Source organism: Crassostrea angulata, chromosome 10 (genome assembly GCF_025612915.1).
Source record: "Crassostrea angulata isolate pt1a10 chromosome 10, ASM2561291v2, whole genome shotgun sequence".
NCBI lineage: Eukaryota > Metazoa > Mollusca > Bivalvia > Ostreida > Ostreidae > Magallana > Magallana angulata.
The window spans coordinates 53,199,502-53,217,942 of NC_069120.1; the positions used below are offsets into that span (position 1 = coordinate 53,199,502).

The window sequence follows — 18,441 nt, forward strand, 5'->3', positions numbered from 1 at the left end:
ATATTCACTCGGACCTTCTGAAATATATAAGGACTAATTATCATGAAAATAGTTTAGCATCAAATTAAATTTACAGAAACGTATTGCTTCAAGTTAAAATAATTTTTAACGAAGGCGTACGTACAAGATAGTAAGTCGTACATTCAAGATACTATATAAGTCATAATAACGACATAACAAGTCGTACATACGACATACTAAGTCGTAATAACGACATACTAAGTCGTAATAACGACATACTTAGTCGTAATAACGACATACTAAGTCGTAATAAAGAGTTATTAATTCCCGATAGCGAGATTACATGTTATATGTACTAGATAATATGTCGTACGTATGAGATAGTAGGTCGCACATACAAGATACGAGGTTTTCATATTAACAAGATTAAATATTGTACATATGAGATAATAAGTCGCAATAACGAGATACTAAGTCGTGATAACGGGATACTAACTTAAAGTCAAAATTACGAGATACAGTAAAACTCGGTTATAGCGAAGTACTAGGGACCAATTGATATACTTTGTTATATCCGTGTAACGAATTCGTAATAATAGCTATAGCAAATTCACTATATTTACATGTTTTCTTTCACCAGACTATAATTTTTACTAATTGAGGCTTAGAATAAAAATATATTACTTTGATACCTATAATGATCGGATTGTGAGTCGAAAAATTTATATGAAAGGAAATTTATTCAAAGAATTATGTTTAATAGTAGTGCTAACTTTATTAAACTGAAAGAAATTCGTTACAAGATTAAATATTGTGCATATGAGATAATAAGTCGCAATATCGAGATACTAAGACGTGATAAAGGGATGCTAACTTAAAGTCAAATTTACGAGATAAGTAATGAATCGTACGTACGAGATGTTAAGTTGCACGTACGGGATTAATAAAATCATTTATTATTACGAGGGTGGGATAGTTAATTTCCACCTCGGGGACAAGATTCACGACTAGGACGACGTTCTGTCGAGTCCTACACCGTGAATCCTGGCCCCGAGGTGAAATACACTATCCCACACGAGTATATAATGAATTATTATATTTCTCGCATTATTTTACACATTAAAACGATGTTTTACAATTTTCTGTCATGACGTTTAAAAGATTATTTTCGGTCTGTCCTTTAACGTGCTTCAAATAGTGCAAGTCTTAATAAGAGCAAACGACAGTTTTAGCTCACCTGAGCTGGAAGCTTAAGTGAACTTGTCTGATCACATTTGTCCGTTGTCCGTCTGTCCGTCTCAAAACTTTTCACATCTTCATTATTATTCTGACTTATCATTGACTTATATAGCGCAAAATATACATGTAGTTTCTATGTGCTAATAAAAGGTGTGTGCTTATAAATGCTATGTGAGAGATATTTTAAAAAAATATCCGTTGAGTGATGATAAAACAACAGAAGCTTATCTAAAACATAATTAAAGGATGAGCAGGATATATACATACGTAGTCTTTACATATACTACTCGTCTATATTTTACATTCACGCTTGAACAACAGTGTTTTGAGGGTCTTGCGGAATGCTTCGTGTGTTTCAAGCTTACAAAGTTCCAATGGTAGCTCATTTCGCAATTGGGCACCTAGAATGTTTATAGCTCTTGCGCCGTATTTATTTGATTACCTCTTCACTATCAGTTTCCATTGGTCAGATGATGATCTCATTGTCCGGTGTGGTTGGTAGACAGAACATAGTTCGCTCGAGTATGTTGGTGCTGTCGAGGAATGTAGTGATTTGTGGATTTGTCAGCACTTTGAATATAACACATTGTTTTACAGGCAGCCAGTGTAGTTTTTGAAGTACTGGCGTAATGTGTTGTCTGTAGTGTGTTTTTGTTAGACAACGTGTAGCGCTGTTTTAAGCCACTTGTAACTGGTGCATCTGACGATCGGTTATGCCAAGCAGGATGGCATTGTGGTAGTCAAGATGGGATATGACTATTGCATTGATGACATTTTCACAAGCTTCTTGGGTGAGATGTAATTCACCTTCGAGATTCTCCGGATGTTAAAGTGCATCTTTCTGGCGACAGAGCTGACTTGTTTCTAGAGTAGCGTCTAAGACAGCACCAAGTATTTTTACATTGGGCCTAGGTGTAACTATTGCCTCGCTATTTTGCCTCGCTATTCTTAATACTTATCTCTCTCAGACGGCACTGGTTGTGGGAACTAGCAACCACCATTACCTCAGTTTTTGCGTTGATTACTTTGAGTTTGTTCACAGTCATCCCAGATCGAACACTTGCTATGCAGTTTTCCATGGTGTTGACTTGAAAGTTACGCATGGTTGTGTCTTTAACACTCAATCGGCTGTAAAGTTGTGTCATCTGCAAATCCATGGCGGTTAATGGCATACTTATTGATAACTCTTCGAAGTGGTAGAAGGTACACCAGGAAGAGAAGAGGACGAAGAACAGGGCTGCGTTCAAGATCGTAGAAGCTAGCCTAGCCGCTAGGTCGTAGATTTCTAAGTCTATTGAACAGACTGCTAGGTTAGCCGCTAGGTCTCAAATTTGAAGTTGGAAATATTCAACTAAAGACTAATTACATCGATATAATTTGTTGATTTCAAGCGGAAATATACATGTTAAGATTTATTATAACTTAAAGGATGAATAAAATATCATTAAATAAATTGATTTCGTGTTTGTTACAAAGTGGTAACTAAGATCGCCATCTTGAATTTGATGCCTAGCATAAAATATTTAGGCTACGAATATCTACGTAGCGGCTAGGCTAGCTTACCGTTCAACTACGTAGCCCTACGTAGCGGCTACGATCTTGAACGCAGCCCAGATCATTGGGGCACTCCCGTGGACAGTGGCACATCTGAGGATACACTGTTATTGATTTTTACTGCTTGAGTTCGTCCATCTGATATAAGATATGTCCGTTGTCTGTCGTCGTCGTTGGCGTTGGCGGCTTTGTCGTTGTTGTAAACTTTTATCATTTTCTTCTAATCCAGAACCACTGGGTAGATTTAAACCAAACTAGGCACAAAGCATCACTGGATTAAGGAAATTCAAGTTTGTTTAAATAAAGGGCCACACCCTCTTTAAAATGAAGATGATTTATAATTATTGAAAATTTGTTGGTATTTTTCAAAAATCTTCTTAAAAAACTATTAGGCCAGAAAAGCTGTAACATGTATGGAATCATCCCCAGGTAGTGTAGATTCAGGTTTGTTCAAATCATGGTCCCCGGGGGAAGGGTGGGGCCACAATGGGGGGGGGGATTTTTACATAAGAATGTATAGAGAAAATCTTTAAAAATCTTTTTCTCAAAAAATATTTGGCCAGGAAAAAAATTAAACTTTTGTGGAGGCATTCTCAAATAATGTAGATTCAAGTTTGTTTATATCATGGTCCCTGGGGGTTTGGCGGGGCCACAATGGTAGATGAATTTTTACATATTAAGAATGTATAGAGAAAATCTTTAAAAATCTTCTTCTCACAAACTATTAGGCAAGAAAAGCTCAATTTGGAGTGAAAGCATCCTCAGATAGTGTAGACTTAAATTTGTTAAAATCATAGTCCCTGGGGGTTGGGTGGGGCCACAATCGGGGATGCATTTTTACATAGGAATATGTAGAGAAAATCTTTAAAAATATTCTGGGAAAGTTTTAAGTAAAAAAAAAAGCAGTAACTTATGTAAAAGCATGGGTTGTGCAGATTAAAATTTGATCAAACCATGATTCCCTAGAAAATAGTGGGGCCATAAAGTGGGTGGAGGGGGATTATATAGGAATAGAAAAAAATCTTCTTACAGCTACAACAACAAAAGGGCTTGATATTTACCATAAAAATATGTGGATAGAAATCGGCAATTTTTTTAAAAATGTTTGAGGTACTGTACTTACATGTAATTGTCAAGATATTTTAATTTTGATACTGAAATGCTTATTTGATCAGAGCTAAGTCAATTGTTGCTCAGGTGAGCGATGTGGCCCCTGGGCTATTTGTCTTGAGTTTATGTCTTATAAACAATATTTAAAGAGGGGTTTCAGGTAGCAGTTGGCTACCCGTCGTCGGAGATTTCGCTGATGTTTTATAGCTGGCCTATATATTTTCTATATATTAATCCTATTTTTAAATTTTTTGTTTCAAAAAGGTCTAAAGCACATTTTTCATAAAAACAATATACTTTTGGCTTAAGATCAATATATCAAATTTGTAATATGGTTTCGTAAGATTTTTCAACAAAACACGCATTTTCTCGAGTCGTTTTAGTATAAACAGAAATTGATTTCGCTAATAGAAATATAGGTATTTATATGATTCTTTCTATACCCCCCCCCCTTCCAGTTCTAGAAAATCCGATTATGATTTTGTATAAAATACAATAAATTAATAAGAATATACTTAATAATAAATTCACTTTATTCTCAGTAAATAATTTTGTGCCAGAAAAAGATCTCTTTATCAACTTTAGTGATAAAATGAAAGTACCAAATAAATTTTTAAAAGAAAATTACCATGTCTTAAAATAGCACAAAAATTTCCACAGGTAATAAGGGGACCTTCAAAATGGAGTCGCTTTCCGAAGAAATGTAAGTAGAAATCAATTTATATATACTGTGTATTTAAGCTTACTGTTAACGCAGATCACGGAAAACATTCTATCATTATAATAGATTTATATATATACACATATTAAAATGACACGCAAATATTCCTTATAGATATTTTTTCATAAATAATTCGTTGACCATCGACCCTCCTTAATAACAGCGATTTAAAGACAATCAATTCTTAATCATTATACATGTTTGAGAAAGATTTTATTCAAAGTGCCGTACTTATTAATTTTCTCCTGGTCTTCACATTGTTACCATGGTAAAGTGTTTTTAACTTTCATTGATATTTACATTTTTATTCTACACATACTTATCAAATAATTAAATAGCATATTTAACCACATAGGATTTTAAAAAGATCCTCCATTAGTATTTCTTTTTTCGTCGTACACACGTGTGTGTGTGTTTGTGTGCATTAATGACAATGCTTGACGATGCCCTTTTAAATATTTTATCTATTCATCTAATGTCTTATTGTTCATAGAATTTGAACTGATTACAAAGTTATGGGGTTATTTTCAATCTGAATATCCTCACGTCAGTGCTTACACTCTTATCTGAAGTGGTTGAGGTATAAGTGAATGATCTGCAAGTCATGAGAGTCATATTTTTTTTATAAATAACACTAAAATACAAACTATTCTTTTGTAAAATGTGTATACTATTCATTTGAAAAACGGAAATTTATATTTTAGTATTATAAGTAAAAAAAAATCATGTACGTGATTTGTGAATTGTTGCTCTTTAAACTATTTTTCAGTCTTTTGTATTACCATAAACTTTTTATCATAATATGTTCAATTTAAACAAACATTGTCTTTATAATGATAGGTGTGCAGGAATGCAACACATGTCAGAGTCAGTGTTTGTGGGACTATGCGAGATAGTTGGGACCTCAACTCAGGTGGCCATGAGGAGAGAGACAGTGGATATTAAGGAGATGTTGGAAAGAAGAGTAACTGCTAGCTATGCATATATCGAAATGATGAGTGGAAGTAACAGAGAAGGTTTCAGACTTAAGGGATCAGATGTGGACGTTATGTACTGGCCAAACAACCACCGAGTGATCATGGACATGTCTCAGTCTGAGTATTACAACAAAGCCAATACAACGTTGATTCTCTCAGAAAGTTCTGAGAGTCCACCAGGATTCACTCTACTTCAGTTACTGACACAAACCACATACAAAGAGGTCCAATCAGCATGTGTCAGAATGAATGGCAGAACCTATATATCTAGCTCTAAATACAGACAGTTAACTTGTTCGGCTACACTACCTAATTCCGTTGTACATGGACCCTGTGGTAGCGGTGATATTGGACAGGAAGTGGAGTATGACACTGCTTTTTGTTTTGTTAGTGACGTTTGGCCTCCATCTGCCTCATCATGGAAAGATAGATGCCACTCATGGCCTTATCCTGAAGTCGTTGATGACATCGTCAGAAGTGGATGTCACTTTGTAGCAATAGGACACCCATTAGGACTCCATGAACAAGAAGAATGGAGGATGTCTTTTTCTCAGGCAGAGAACAGGTGTGTGTATGCAATGGACCACTATCAGTTTTTGACTTATGGATTGCTAAAACTGTTTTTAAAAGAAGTTGTAAATCAACAATCAGAAGAAACCAAAGGACTGCTATGTTCCTATCACATGAAGACAACAATTTTCTGGGCAATTCAACAAAACACAGTGTCCAACTTGTGTCCACAAAATTTTCTGGCTGGTTTCTGGGTCTGCTTTAAACTCCTCCTTAAATGGGTGTATGAGGGGGTCAGTCCTAATTTTTTTTATCCCGCAAAACAACCTGTTTCTAACTAAGGTCCATGGTTCAGCACAAAACAGACTGTTCCTACAGTTACATGAATTGTACAAGAAAGGTCTGGCCTGTCTGTTACAGAGTTCTTCTATCAGGTCCTACATTATAAGTGCCATGTACAATCCCAGACTTTCTATCAATACAGATGAGAGCGTACTGAAATGTGAAATTGATCATGATTTGGAATTTTTTCTTGAGATGAGTTGTAATGATAACGTAAAATCAAACAGTCTTTACAGCTGTATGAAACACCTAACTGAATTAGAACATCTAATTTGTTCACCCCTCACAGAATATAAAGTTCTCATGTTACAAAAACTTAAAGCTACCATCCTTCAGAGAACTGCTTTTATATTACACATTAACAAAGGTGTCAACAAGCAAATATATATACCTGACAAATTGTCCTGTCATATGATAACATTAGCAGCCAAGTTTGGGTGTGTTTCTGATATGTTGTACATTGCCATGTATTATTACAAGACCCTCAGATACAGGGAAGCTTTGTCTGTTATAAAGATGACAGAAACCAAGTTAGTACAGCCATGTCTTATATATAGGAGACATGTAGACACAGAAAGTTATATTGAGGCTGTAGGGGGACAGTCCTGGGCCACCAAAATGAGACAGGCTATGGCAGGAGATATCAAACTTTACAGCACAACATCTTATATAAGTGAGCTTATATTAGAACAACAGTCTGCTCTACAGAACAGAGTGCCTGCATTATATGTCCCAATGTTTGTAATGCTATTATTCCTAGAGTTCTTGTGTTACAGACACATTGATACAACATTATCACAAGAAACTCTAGATAAGTTACATATTCTAATCCACCTTGATCAGGGACTGTATGTGCGTGATATATTTAGAGACATCTCCTCCTGGGTATCTGTCAACAGATCACAGGGAACGCCAAGACTGCTCTTTACTCATACCAACAGTCAATGTCAACACGGTATCCAATTCATCAAATTTAAAATGCTACACAAAAGAGAATACAGGAGTTACGTTCGTCAATATCACACCAGCAAATAAATTATGACATGTAATTCCATTAAAATTTTATGGCCAAAGGAGTAAATAAAAGATTGACAAGTTTCATAATGCAGAAACCTCATCACACTTTAGTCAGTTTATAAGGAGGCTTCTTTTCTAACATGAAATTTCTTTTTTTGCAATATGATTTTAAGGAAAAGACGTTTCCACTAATTATTTGAATGTAGAATACTACAACACCATCGGGCACCCATATTGATTTGAAGTTGAGGGTTTTTAAGGATTTTTTCTTTTAAACTATATCCACTTTTTTCAAAATGGTGTGATCTTTTTCTTAATTCAGAAAGGATTGACACCCCCCCCCCTCCAAAAAAAATATTCAAAACTGTTTGTACCTTCTTTGATTTTATCATTTTATCAGGAGATGTTTACTCATCCTAGGCACCTGATCCCACCTCTATCTTTTTAGATGTCCATGTGCTCTGCTTTAAATTCGTTTTTCGTTTTTCGTTTTTATGGATTTTTGAGATGATTGACAGTTTGTTATTGTCATTTTTTCATGGTAAAAATGTTTGGTGTAATTATGTATAATTAAAAGGATGTGTTATAGTTTGAGATCAAAATTTCAAATATTTTTTTTATGTTAAGAATGATTAATTTCTTCCAACAAAATTTAAATGTCAGAGGTCGAATTACATCTTTATATGAGACACTAAATCAACTGTCATTGTTCCGATCTTAATTTTTGTTAAACTAGCTGGTATGATTATGAGGAATAGTTATTATCATAATCTTTTTTTTCAAAATATTTTTTTAAAAGTTATTTTTTTTTTAACCGCGACCGCCAGAGACTTTTTTGTTCTGTAATTGAGAATTATCATTGGTATTTGGAATCATCATAAACAAAGTATAATTATGTATCTAACCCGAATGTAATATTTCTGTGTTTTTAGAATTATTTACTATTTCAATGAATATTTTCGTCCTTTTTACGGTTATTTTTCCAAATTGATATATTTAATTAGACTCAACAAGTAAATGAGGAAAATACTTTATACTTGAAGCCTTGCATTTTTTTAAATGGCAGCACGGCAATTGCACTGTAGTCTTTGTTATCAGTTGCTTATGATACAAGTAACATACTTATATTTCTTTATCGAACACTTTTATCGCATTTAAGTCTAGCTTATAAAATAGAAATGTTGTTCTCTGTTGTGTAGAGGTGTTTACCATTCATATGAATCTCGTTTTTGTAAACACAATCATAAAAATAAAATGATTTCAAAGTATGTTTCTTATATTTGTCTCATGTTATGATACGTGTTTTTAGAAAAAAAGTTCAATATTTCAAGGTGATTTTAAAATTGAAATAAACAGAAATCCATGTCAAGTGCTGGACTTTTCAATACGAATAGACTCAATTTGATCCATGATAAAGAGGCATCAATACTTTGAGCCTTAAAATAATTCACTTTTAAAAGGAGATAACTGCAGCTAGGAGTTGCTGTAGCCATTTGTAAATATTTACATTCACTTTCTTTTCCCCTGTTGCATTGATTGATTTGAGTGATATTTATGCATAACAAAAAAGACCCAATCACCAAGTTTGGTGCGTATGGATACATTCAATGTTCCTTCATATTTCTCAAAGAACATGACTGACTCCCATCGCGACTTCAAACCGGATCACGACCTGGTATAATACTTACGTTGATTAATATTTCAATGGTGTAAATAGTTTTTAACAGTGGAAATGACTTCAGTTGATTAATTTTTTAATAAACAAAAAGTAAATTCATCAAATTACAGCATGAAAAGTATAATTGTGTTACTACATGATGTCAGCATAAATCGACGGCTCCAATGGCTCTTCGTTTATTGTGCATTACTCGTTGAATAAGGCAGAGATTTATAAAGGGGCATGGTCACGATTTTGGCCAAAAATTATTTTTCCGATTTAATGTTTACAATGCTTCAGTGAGGCTTATTAATAAGCAACCTAAATTTGAGTGTCATTTGTTCAGTTTTAAGCGAGTTACAGAGCTTACAATTCTTTGCCATGTAAACAAAGCTTTTGTTTACATTTTGAATGTTGAAGTGAAAATTTCAATTCTAGACCTAAAATGAATGTGTTAAACGTTAGGAACTGTTTATCTATGCTTAAAATGAATAAGAAGATAGAAAAATTAGCTTGAAAAAGGTTTTTTATTGGTATATTGAACCTATGTAAACAAAAACAGGGCACGAGCCTTGTTTACATGACACAGATTTGTGAGCTCTGTATCTTGCTTAAAACTTAAAGACTGACTCTCAAATTTCATTTGATCATTAGAATTGCATTTCTAAAGCATTGCAAATAATAAAAACAGAGAAATAGAATTTGACCAAAATCGTGACCATGCCCCTTTAAAAATAAACCATATTTGCGGAGAGGGAAAAGATGTTAAAAACGTAAATATAAGCATTGAATCATTTTTTTTTTTTTGGAAAATGTGGTCTCATAACTGCAACGGTGTGTGCAAACAAATTTTCACGCGCGCGTTACCACATCTTTCAAAAAATAATGATTCAATGCTTAAGGTAGAGAATTATGCAAAGTTTGTGTATTAATAAAAAAGATAATAACGAATCTTTTAATTAAACACAAAATTATTTTGGTCATGCAAAGTCACTGACTTTCTTCACACTTTTAATAACATATATTTATCATGTTTATACATTCGATCAATCTAAATATTCTTCATCTCATCAATAAATCAACGATACAATAAAAAAGTGACAAACGTGTGTTGTGTTTATTGAAGTTATATCAGCTACAGATTGTTTATTTACAGTGGTATATATACACGGCTGGGCGCTGACCGCCCGGGGCCTCAGGACAGGGTCGGGGGGATTGGGTTGGTGGGCTGCATCACCTGGCGCTTGAAGTGTGTGTTGGTGTACACCCCGCTCTCGTCCTGCCACGTGTTCCGGCCCGGACGACGGTAATCGGCCGTGTCCGTGAACTGGGAGTTACACTTCCGGTAGGCGGGGGATAGGTCCGGGAAATCGGCCGGCTTCTCCTGTAATATTTTATACATATATAAACGATATTGGGAACCCGTCTATAGGGGTAAAACATAATTGTTGATGGACAGCAATTTGCAAAAAGCTTAGAAGATAATTTTTTAAGATCAACTCTATGTAAGAATCAAAATTTGGTGGCCACCATAGTCACAGATTTTCTTCATACTTAAGAATTTGATAGACTTTGGTGAGTACAAAAACCTAACACCATTTCTTTGCTGCTATGTGGCCCCGTTGCCATGGTAATCGAGGGTAAAGATGTAAAAGTGGCATTTTAATGCTTATTTGAGAACATATTGCGAGTAATGTGCACAACTTGGGGTTTCCAGGGTAGAATATTTTATTAAAAATAGTTGTCATTTTTCAAAAAAAAGAAAAAAAAATCATGGAGAAACGCGAATATTTTTAGAGCGTTTCCATGGTTACAAAACAGAGATTTTAAAATCTGTTTTCTTCATTTGATTGAAATAAAAAGTGCAAATCTTGGATTTTTGGTAAACGCTATTATGATTGTGCAATTAAGAATTTAAATATGAAAATTTAGAACCGTTGCTATGGTAACCAGATTTAAAATAAAGAAAAATATAATATTTTAGGCATCCTTGAATGGATATAATTCAATCATAATGAATAAATATATAAAATCAATTGGTTAGAAAAAATAAAGTATGTCCTTAACTTTAATGTCGCTTGAAAAAAAATCTGAAATTTTCTAAAAATAACTGCCGTTGCTATGGACTTTTTAAAAAGTAAGAATTTCTGTGTGATTTTTTATGCAACTTAATTTTCCATACCAACAACACTTCTTTGTTGCATAACAAATCTTTTTATGGTATATAATGACAATTTAGATATATTTTTACAATTTCCAACTAAAACAACTGCAAAAAAATTAGGTATTAAAGTATATCAAAATCATTTTCATTTTCATTTTCTCAGTTTTTTCTATGTTTTGGCCTTGTTGCCATAGCAACGGATGTTTATTTTCATAATGAAATATATATTGCATGGACATTGATATGGATGTAAAAATTTAACAGTTTCTCAATTCGGCTTATTAAAAATCAGCAAAAAACTGATTTCAAAAATTTGTAACGGTTTCCATGGTAAAATTTTAAAAGTATTGGTTCCTCCATCAATTTTCTGATATAATTAAAAAATTCAAAATAGGACAAAGGCTGTTTTATATCTTTGATAGTTTACATTAGTGAGCAAAACCTTCTAATGTGGCTTCAAAATAGGTAAGTTTTGCTATTTTTACATCTTTAGCCTCAATTACCATGGCAACGGTTACCCCCAGCAACCAACTTTTAGTGGTTTTTTGCGTTTTACACCTAGGTGTGTATGAAATATAAGGAAAATTGTTGACTATGCGTGGCCAGACCCTTTTATATAAACCTTTGATTCTTACATACAATTGATTTTAAAAAGAAGGCAATAAATTAATATAGTTTCAATATCATAGTTGGAAAACGCTACAGTTTAGTAAATGAAATTTGACTATTAAAAAACATTTATTTACCTTTAAGTACAAAGTGTTTTTTTTACAATTTTTTTTTCTTAAAGGGACTTAGACACAATTTGACTTAAAATTTTCCACTTTTATTTTTCCATTTTCAATGTTTATAATGATCAATATAGTAATTTATAATGCTATGCCAAAATTTGGAGGTCACATATCAAGTTATAAGCAAGATACAGACTTCATAATTCTTTGTTTTGTAAACAAAGCTCAAATATTGTATTTTTTACATACGTGTTGTATTGGTGTAAGTTTTGATTAAATGTAACTTTCTACTGTTGATAATAGTATTTATGAAGATATTGAATTAGTTTAAATTGTTTTTTGCGTGTCATTTTGTCTAAGAAATGGTATTTCTCTACATTACATTTTTTGTAAACAACTATAAGACTCTAGCTTTGTTTACATAACAATCAATTCTTACCTCTGTATCTCGTTTGTAACTTGACTTTAAAATTCAATCATTTGGTCAATCATTTGAAATGCACTAGTTAATCATTTTATACACAAAAAATAAATGCAGACGGAAAACCCTGCATACTTTGGCTACTATGTTTGAAATAGTTTCAAACTTTTACATAACATGTAATCAGTTAGTAGAGGTATAATAACAGTTCAATTATTAAGAAAATGTTTCTTTCCTAATTGAAATTTTGTGCCATTTTATTAGAGGACTTTTAACCCAAAAGTATACCGCAAATTGTCATTTTTATGTTCCAATTTTGAGTACCAATTTGGCGGAGAGAATAAGTTGGTAAGTAAATGTAGTGATATCCATGCAATTCATTGGGAAAGGGTATCTAGTGTTCCTGACCTGGTATTGTTTATCTTGAGTACAATTCAAAGCAAATGTAAATAGAAAATATACTCTACTCTATTGGGGAGGGGGGGGGGGGTGGCAACAAAAGCTAATGAAACCAAGAGTTTGTTTTTGTTTACAATCATAATAAATTTGCATGGGCTTTGTAAAAAATAATTTCATCTATTGCTCTTTGGTCCTATCAATTTACAGATAAACATTTTATGCTTTATTTATTCATTTAGCATGACTGAACAAAGTTATTTGCTTTCAATCCAAATTGAACCATACAGATTTCAGGGAGAAAATATGCAGTGTAAGTGAAATAGATATTTTCTGATGAATGCCCAAAACTAGAGTCTAGCTCTGGCAGATATATACAAAGGCAGATAATGTGATGGTGACCACTTACAGGGACGGGGGTGTACTCAGGGTCCGGGGGTGTAAAGTCTGCCCGGTGAGTGGACTCTAAATGGAATTTGTTGTAATCAGGATTATGTCTTGGTAAAACAGATCCAAATCCTCGTTGTGGGGTGCCTAAATCTCTGTAACATATACACAAACAAATATTAGATTTTGATAAGATATTGATATCTATACCAAAAAAAATGTCCAAATCTAGCAATGAATCATATTATATCATACTGTATCTCAATATTTTGTTGTTGTTAATCCACCAGGATATATGATATTATATCATATTGTGACGGGTAGTTATTGGGGTTTCAGCCACCCCCTTTTTTTTTCTCTTTTTTTTTTTTTTGAATTCTGTAAAAAAAAAATAGGGGGGTGGCTGAAACCCCAATAACTACCCGTCACAATATTATTACTTTAAAATATTTTGTTTATAATTAGATGTAATCTTTGTATGAATTTGTACTTGTGACCCTAATATAAATACTTTCTAAATAATTATGAAATTGGTATTCCCGTTTCATAGAAATATATTCATATGCAGAAGAATTACATCTGCATATTGTTGACACCATGTTTAATTAGTCTCAGGTAAATAAGAAATCATGAAAACAAACCGAATTTTACTAAAAAAAATTCTACTTACAGCAAAATAAATTCATGAAAAGTTAAATGAATAATTTTTAAACATTGTCATTAATATTATTTTCTCTATGATAGCATCTTTATGCTAGATCATCAATCATTACATTTACCTGTCCAAATGAGCATGTTCCAATGTGTTCATGTTCATCATTGGTTTCCTTGGAATTTGTTCCTCAAAATCTTTTTTCAGGAAGGTTTGTTCAGCATGGTCTTGATATGTTGTTTTATTCAAGGACTACAAAAGGAAAACAATCTGATATAACACACAGTCTGTGTACATAGTATTCTACTGTAAGCACATAATATATCTCATTTTATTTTCTCTTTGGGTTTTTTTTTTTCGTATAGAATAGTTGATATCAGAGATTTCTCAATTCCTAAAAATTCAATATGAAGTAGCTAAAAACACTTTTAAAATTTATACAAAATTGACTCACAACTCATGTTTTCTTTTCATGTTTTTGATGATGTCGCCCAATCTGTACAGTTTTTGTTTTTTCTTGATAAGACTTTTCCCCTATTACTAGTAATATTTCACTGCCTAATTCTTAACAACTCACCCCATCAGTAATGTTTCCTATCCTTTCATATGTGGCTTTGCAAAGATTTCTTTCATCTCCTCGACTGATGTCATAATCCTTAGGTTCTGCCTCTCGTGCTTGATGCCTGTAATCATTTTATCGATGAGTTCTTTTTGTTCTCAGACCACACGGATTTGTAAGATTTTTATTCTTTATTCATATATGAATAACTTCAGGCGTATATATATTATTTTTAACAAAATATTTCCGTCATATAAAAGCATCGATATATTTTCTTATTTATTTACATCGAGGAAATTCGAAATTATTAAAATTACAGTGTTTATCTATTTTGATTAAGACAAACTGTCTCCAGATCTATGGTTACACATACCAATTTGAGTTTAAAGTTGCTCTCCCATAGTTCATATGATTTGATCTCAGAAAAAGAGATCCTTTTCTTTCAATGTAGTCAGGTATTCCTGCCATATTCTTCTATTTACATTGACAGCGGAAGTTGACAAGGCATTTGCTTGGTTACGGTCCAGCTAAAATCAGGAAGTTGGGAGGAGCAACTCTGACAGTTTAAAAAGAAAAATTGGATATTCGGACATAGTAAAGGTGATGAAAAATTATTTGTTTAACTGAACTCTTTAATTGGAATTTCAAATTATATTACATTTTCAATTTAAAATACGACCCTAAATATGAACTGTTTTTCTGAACAACGTACGGGTATGTCTAATGTCAGACACTACGAAGTTTCCGACTGAGTGCCTAATAAGTATTGAGTATTTTTATATTACGATATATTTAGTTTTATGATATATGCACTCCAAATCTAATCACAACAAAAACTGTCGAACCCCTAATAATTTTGGGCATTCGTAAGTAGTGCCTATTTTTATTTTAAAATTTTATTATTTTCTACTTTCAAGTCTTTGTTGGTTTTAGCATCTTCGCTATTTTTTATAGCCATAATATCTCATAAATGGGGAGCAAAGTGGACCGAAAACCCTTGGCTGGCGAAGATGGGATTTAGTGGCACGTGCGGTTATAGTTATATTTTTCCAAACAGAGATGATCAGTGACGATAAACAAAATTTATATTTACTCTCTCTCTCTCTCTCTCTCTCTCTCTCTCTCTCTCTCTCTCTCTCTCTCTCTCTCTCTCTCTCTCTCTCTCTATCTCTTATATTTTGCAAAGCAGCGCGTCCTTTTTTAAGTATCGATTTTGTACTATATAACCCATAACTTCAAACTACGCCAAATTGAGGCGCCAGCGGGGTTTGCTTGTTTATATTTTTAATATTTATTCGTATGATGGATTAAAATTATTTAAATATAAGTAATAAGGAATCATTCTTGGAATAGTATGAGGTGATAATTTCGGTCGGGGCGTAATCAAATCTGTCATAAAGCCGTTCGGGCTTTATTGGATTTGATCCTTTTTTCGTAAAAAAAAAAAACCACACAACTATATCTTTTGCCTATAATATATCGATAAGGTAGGAGGCATTTTCTCATTACGAGCGTTAAAATAAATAACGCAAAAATGATTGTGCTTATATTGCATATAGTAATATGAATCAGGAGAAAAGAATTTATGAAAAATTTATTTTAAAAATATGGAAATTTTACTATTAGTACAATAAAAAAAAATCTAGGCCACCTGAATGCCGAGTCACCAATAGGAGAAATATTATGAATTGTGATTTTTTTACCTTCCTACCCTGGGACCTCATTGGCGGGGCCTTTGTGAAAAAAAATGACAACACTCCGACACATGAAAAATAAAATTATGCAATATAATTATATCCATGTTCGAATCCTCTCCCAAATATATTTGAGAAAAATTAAATGCATAATTATATAATTTCCATGAAGCCATCTACCTAAATTGTGAAATTCATGGCTCCTGCATGGCTCAGAGGTTCAGGCCTAATATGACCTTATAGTAAAAACTTCAATGTACAGCAGGGGAGATAAACTGAATGCATGATTAATACGATGTTCATGAAGCCCTTAATCAAAACTGAAATTAATGGCATCTATGTCATGGGTCCAGGCCCTTTGGCGGGGCTGATATTGCCAAATATTGAAAATATATTTAATTTTAGAACCCTGGAGCTAGAGTATAGATGATCCAAGATTCTTTCGACACTTGCCATGGTTCTATTTTATTATTTGGTGTTTGCAAACATCAAATAATAAAGCACGGGTAACAGTCAAAGGAGTCTCGGATTATAGAGTTTGGACTACAATGTGAAGCTTAAAATGCAAGCATGAGTCTCACGGACAAGTCCAATTACATGGTATGGTGCTCAGGTGAGCGTCAATGCCTGTGAGCTCCTTGTTATAAGATATGCTATATGTATCACAACGGCGTATTTCTATAGGTCAGGGATGTTTGCTTTTGTTTTTACGGATTCATCAGTCGTAAGCTTTCTCTGTATTACAGATGGGGAACCAGCAGGCTATCCTGAGTGACATTGACATCCATGAGCTGAAGGACACCACTCCTTTCTCGGACAGTGACCTCAAGACACTCGAACAGCGTTATCATGCACTCGACCCATCACCGGATGCCACTGACGGAATCCCGTACGATAAAATGATTCTGCTTCCGGAGTTCCGAGGCAATGAGTTGTGTCCTCTTGTCGTCGCGGCAAATTTAGACGGACGGTCAGGACGAGTTTATGCCAAGCAGTTCGTTCAGATCTTTGGAATTCTTAGCCCGAAAGCAAACCCCGAGGAAAAGAAAGAGTTTTTGTTTGAGCTTTTCAACATTTACGGGGCAAACATTCTAACACACGACGAGATGTACCGGTTTTTTAAGACGCTGTTTGACAGGGCCTTTAGTGACGACCACATCTTGGCGCTGACATACCGAGCTCTCAACAACAACTCGTTGAAGAAAAAGGGGGAGGTAACGAAGGCTGAGTTTGTAAAACTGATTCCAGATCATGAAATAATCAACAGGATGTCCATAGAATTGCTACTATGATGAATATGGTTGAACAAAATTAGCAAGGGACTTGTCCTGTTGTGAGCTTATAAACAAACATTCGCTTATGATTGTTTCTGTCTGAATGGAAGACTCAAGAGACAAATAGTTTGGAGCCATTCGATGATCGTCATTGAGCAGTCATCAATGCGTCAAACAATTTACAAGCTCTAAATGACACAAGCGTCAAATGATCTATATTCACGACGCAAGTCACCACGCGTCGTGATCACATAGGCGTCAAACAAATGTTTAACCAAGCCACATGTGATGTAATGATGAAATCCACTCGACGTTAAGTGGTCGTAAGCGTCAAATTATTAATCCAACTCCAATTGATACACCAAGCGTCACCAACAGTTTATCAAGCGTCTCTATGCGTCATGTATCAAATGAATAGCGAGTGTTACATTTGGGGATCAGCTGAGGAGGTCATCGATTCCAGAGAGACTGTAAAAAATTCTGACTGTGTGGATGCTGGGATCATGTGTTACTTTTCTACTCATGTATCCGGATAGAAAATGATATTTCAAATAAAAAATAAACATCTTTTACAGCGTTTACATCAAAGTTACTCTCACTCATTACTACTGAAACAAAAGTGAACGGTTTGAGCATATTGTGTTAATAGACCCCATAGACCACATATATTTATATTCTTTATGCATTTATAGAAAAAAGTAATTTTACAAGTTACACGAGTTGATTAAGAGTGGTCTTTCTTGATTCGGAATAAAGACAGGTAACTGATGAAAGAGTCATTTAAAGATTCGCTAAAAATCTGAAAATTTCAGATTCAAGAAATCTTTTTTGTTAAACAGATTCATGAACATCTCTTCAAAAGAAATGATACAATAAAAAATCTTTGTTTGGGTTTTGTTTCTGTTGGGGTTTATTTTTTGGTTTTTTTTTAACATTTCATATGGGTTCTATTACATTCGATACCAGTTTTGATGTTAGTCATAATGTGATATCTACATGTATTTCAAATTAATGAAAAATATATTTTTTTAAATTATAATAAAGTTATGGCTAATTTGAGATAAATTTAAGGGAG

At 33.6% G+C, this 18,441-nt stretch overlaps 4 protein-coding genes across 4 annotated transcripts; 3 read left to right on the plus strand and 1 right to left on the minus strand.

Annotated features, from left to right (window-relative positions):
* The first annotated feature begins 4,517 nt into the window (after positions 1-4,517).
* LOC128166887 (uncharacterized) lies at positions 4,518-6,420 on the plus strand. The gene is made up of 2 exons (XM_052832320.1): positions 4,518-4,567; positions 5,426-6,420. The coding sequence occupies exons 1-2, from the start codon at positions 4,545-4,547 to the stop codon at positions 6,411-6,413; spliced, it is 1,011 nt and encodes a 336-aa protein (XP_052688280.1). The 5' UTR covers positions 4,518-4,544; the 3' UTR covers positions 6,414-6,420.
* LOC128166888 (uncharacterized) lies at positions 6,420-7,449 on the plus strand. The gene has a single exon (XM_052832322.1). The coding sequence runs from the start codon at positions 6,526-6,528 to the stop codon at positions 7,447-7,449; it is 924 nt and encodes a 307-aa protein (XP_052688282.1). The 5' UTR covers positions 6,420-6,525.
* A 2,737-nt stretch (positions 7,450-10,186) lies between these two features.
* LOC128165751 (cilia- and flagella-associated protein 95-like) lies at positions 10,187-14,930 on the minus strand. Its single transcript, XM_052830576.1, has 5 exons — positions 14,772-14,930; positions 14,417-14,522; positions 13,967-14,091; positions 13,210-13,342; positions 10,187-10,472 (listed from the first exon to the last, which is right to left on the minus strand). The coding sequence occupies exons 1-5, from the start codon at positions 14,864-14,866 to the stop codon at positions 10,284-10,286; spliced, it is 648 nt and encodes a 215-aa protein (XP_052686536.1). The 5' UTR covers positions 14,867-14,930; the 3' UTR covers positions 10,187-10,283.
* LOC128165752 (uncharacterized) lies at positions 14,889-18,228 on the plus strand. Its single transcript, XM_052830577.1, has 2 exons — positions 14,889-14,998; positions 16,839-18,228. The coding sequence occupies exon 2, from the start codon at positions 16,839-16,841 to the stop codon at positions 17,382-17,384; it is 546 nt and encodes a 181-aa protein (XP_052686537.1). The 5' UTR covers positions 14,889-14,998; the 3' UTR covers positions 17,385-18,228.
* The last annotated feature ends 213 nt before the right edge of the window (positions 18,229-18,441 follow it).

What these genes read in the sequence shown, in the direction of transcription:
- LOC128165751 (XM_052830576.1), bottom strand. Translation starts at nt 14,866, where the DNA reads ATGGCAGGAATACCTGACTACATTGAAAGAAAAGGATCTCTTTTTCTG. An exon ending in TAGGAAACATTACTGATGGG is followed by an intron (nt 14,092 to 14,416) that starts GTGAGTTGTTAA and finishes TTCCTTTTGTAG; the next exon opens with TCCTTGAATAAAACAACATA. An exon ending in GAACATGCTCATTTGGACAG is followed by an intron (nt 13,343 to 13,966) that starts GTAAATGTAATG and finishes TATATGTTACAG; the next exon opens with AGATTTAGGCACCCCACAAC.
- LOC128166888 (XM_052832322.1), top strand. Translation starts at nt 6,526, where the DNA reads ATGTACAATCCCAGACTTTCTATCAATACAGATGAGAGCGTACTGAAA.
- LOC128166887 (XM_052832320.1), top strand. Translation starts at nt 4,545, where the DNA reads ATGGAGTCGCTTTCCGAAGAAAT. An exon ending in GAGTCGCTTTCCGAAGAAAT is followed by an intron (nt 4,568 to 5,425) that starts GTAAGTAGAAAT and finishes TTATAATGATAG; the next exon opens with GTGTGCAGGAATGCAACACA.
- LOC128165752 (XM_052830577.1), top strand. Translation starts at nt 16,839, where the DNA reads ATGGGGAACCAGCAGGCTATCCTGAGTGACATTGACATCCATGAGCTG.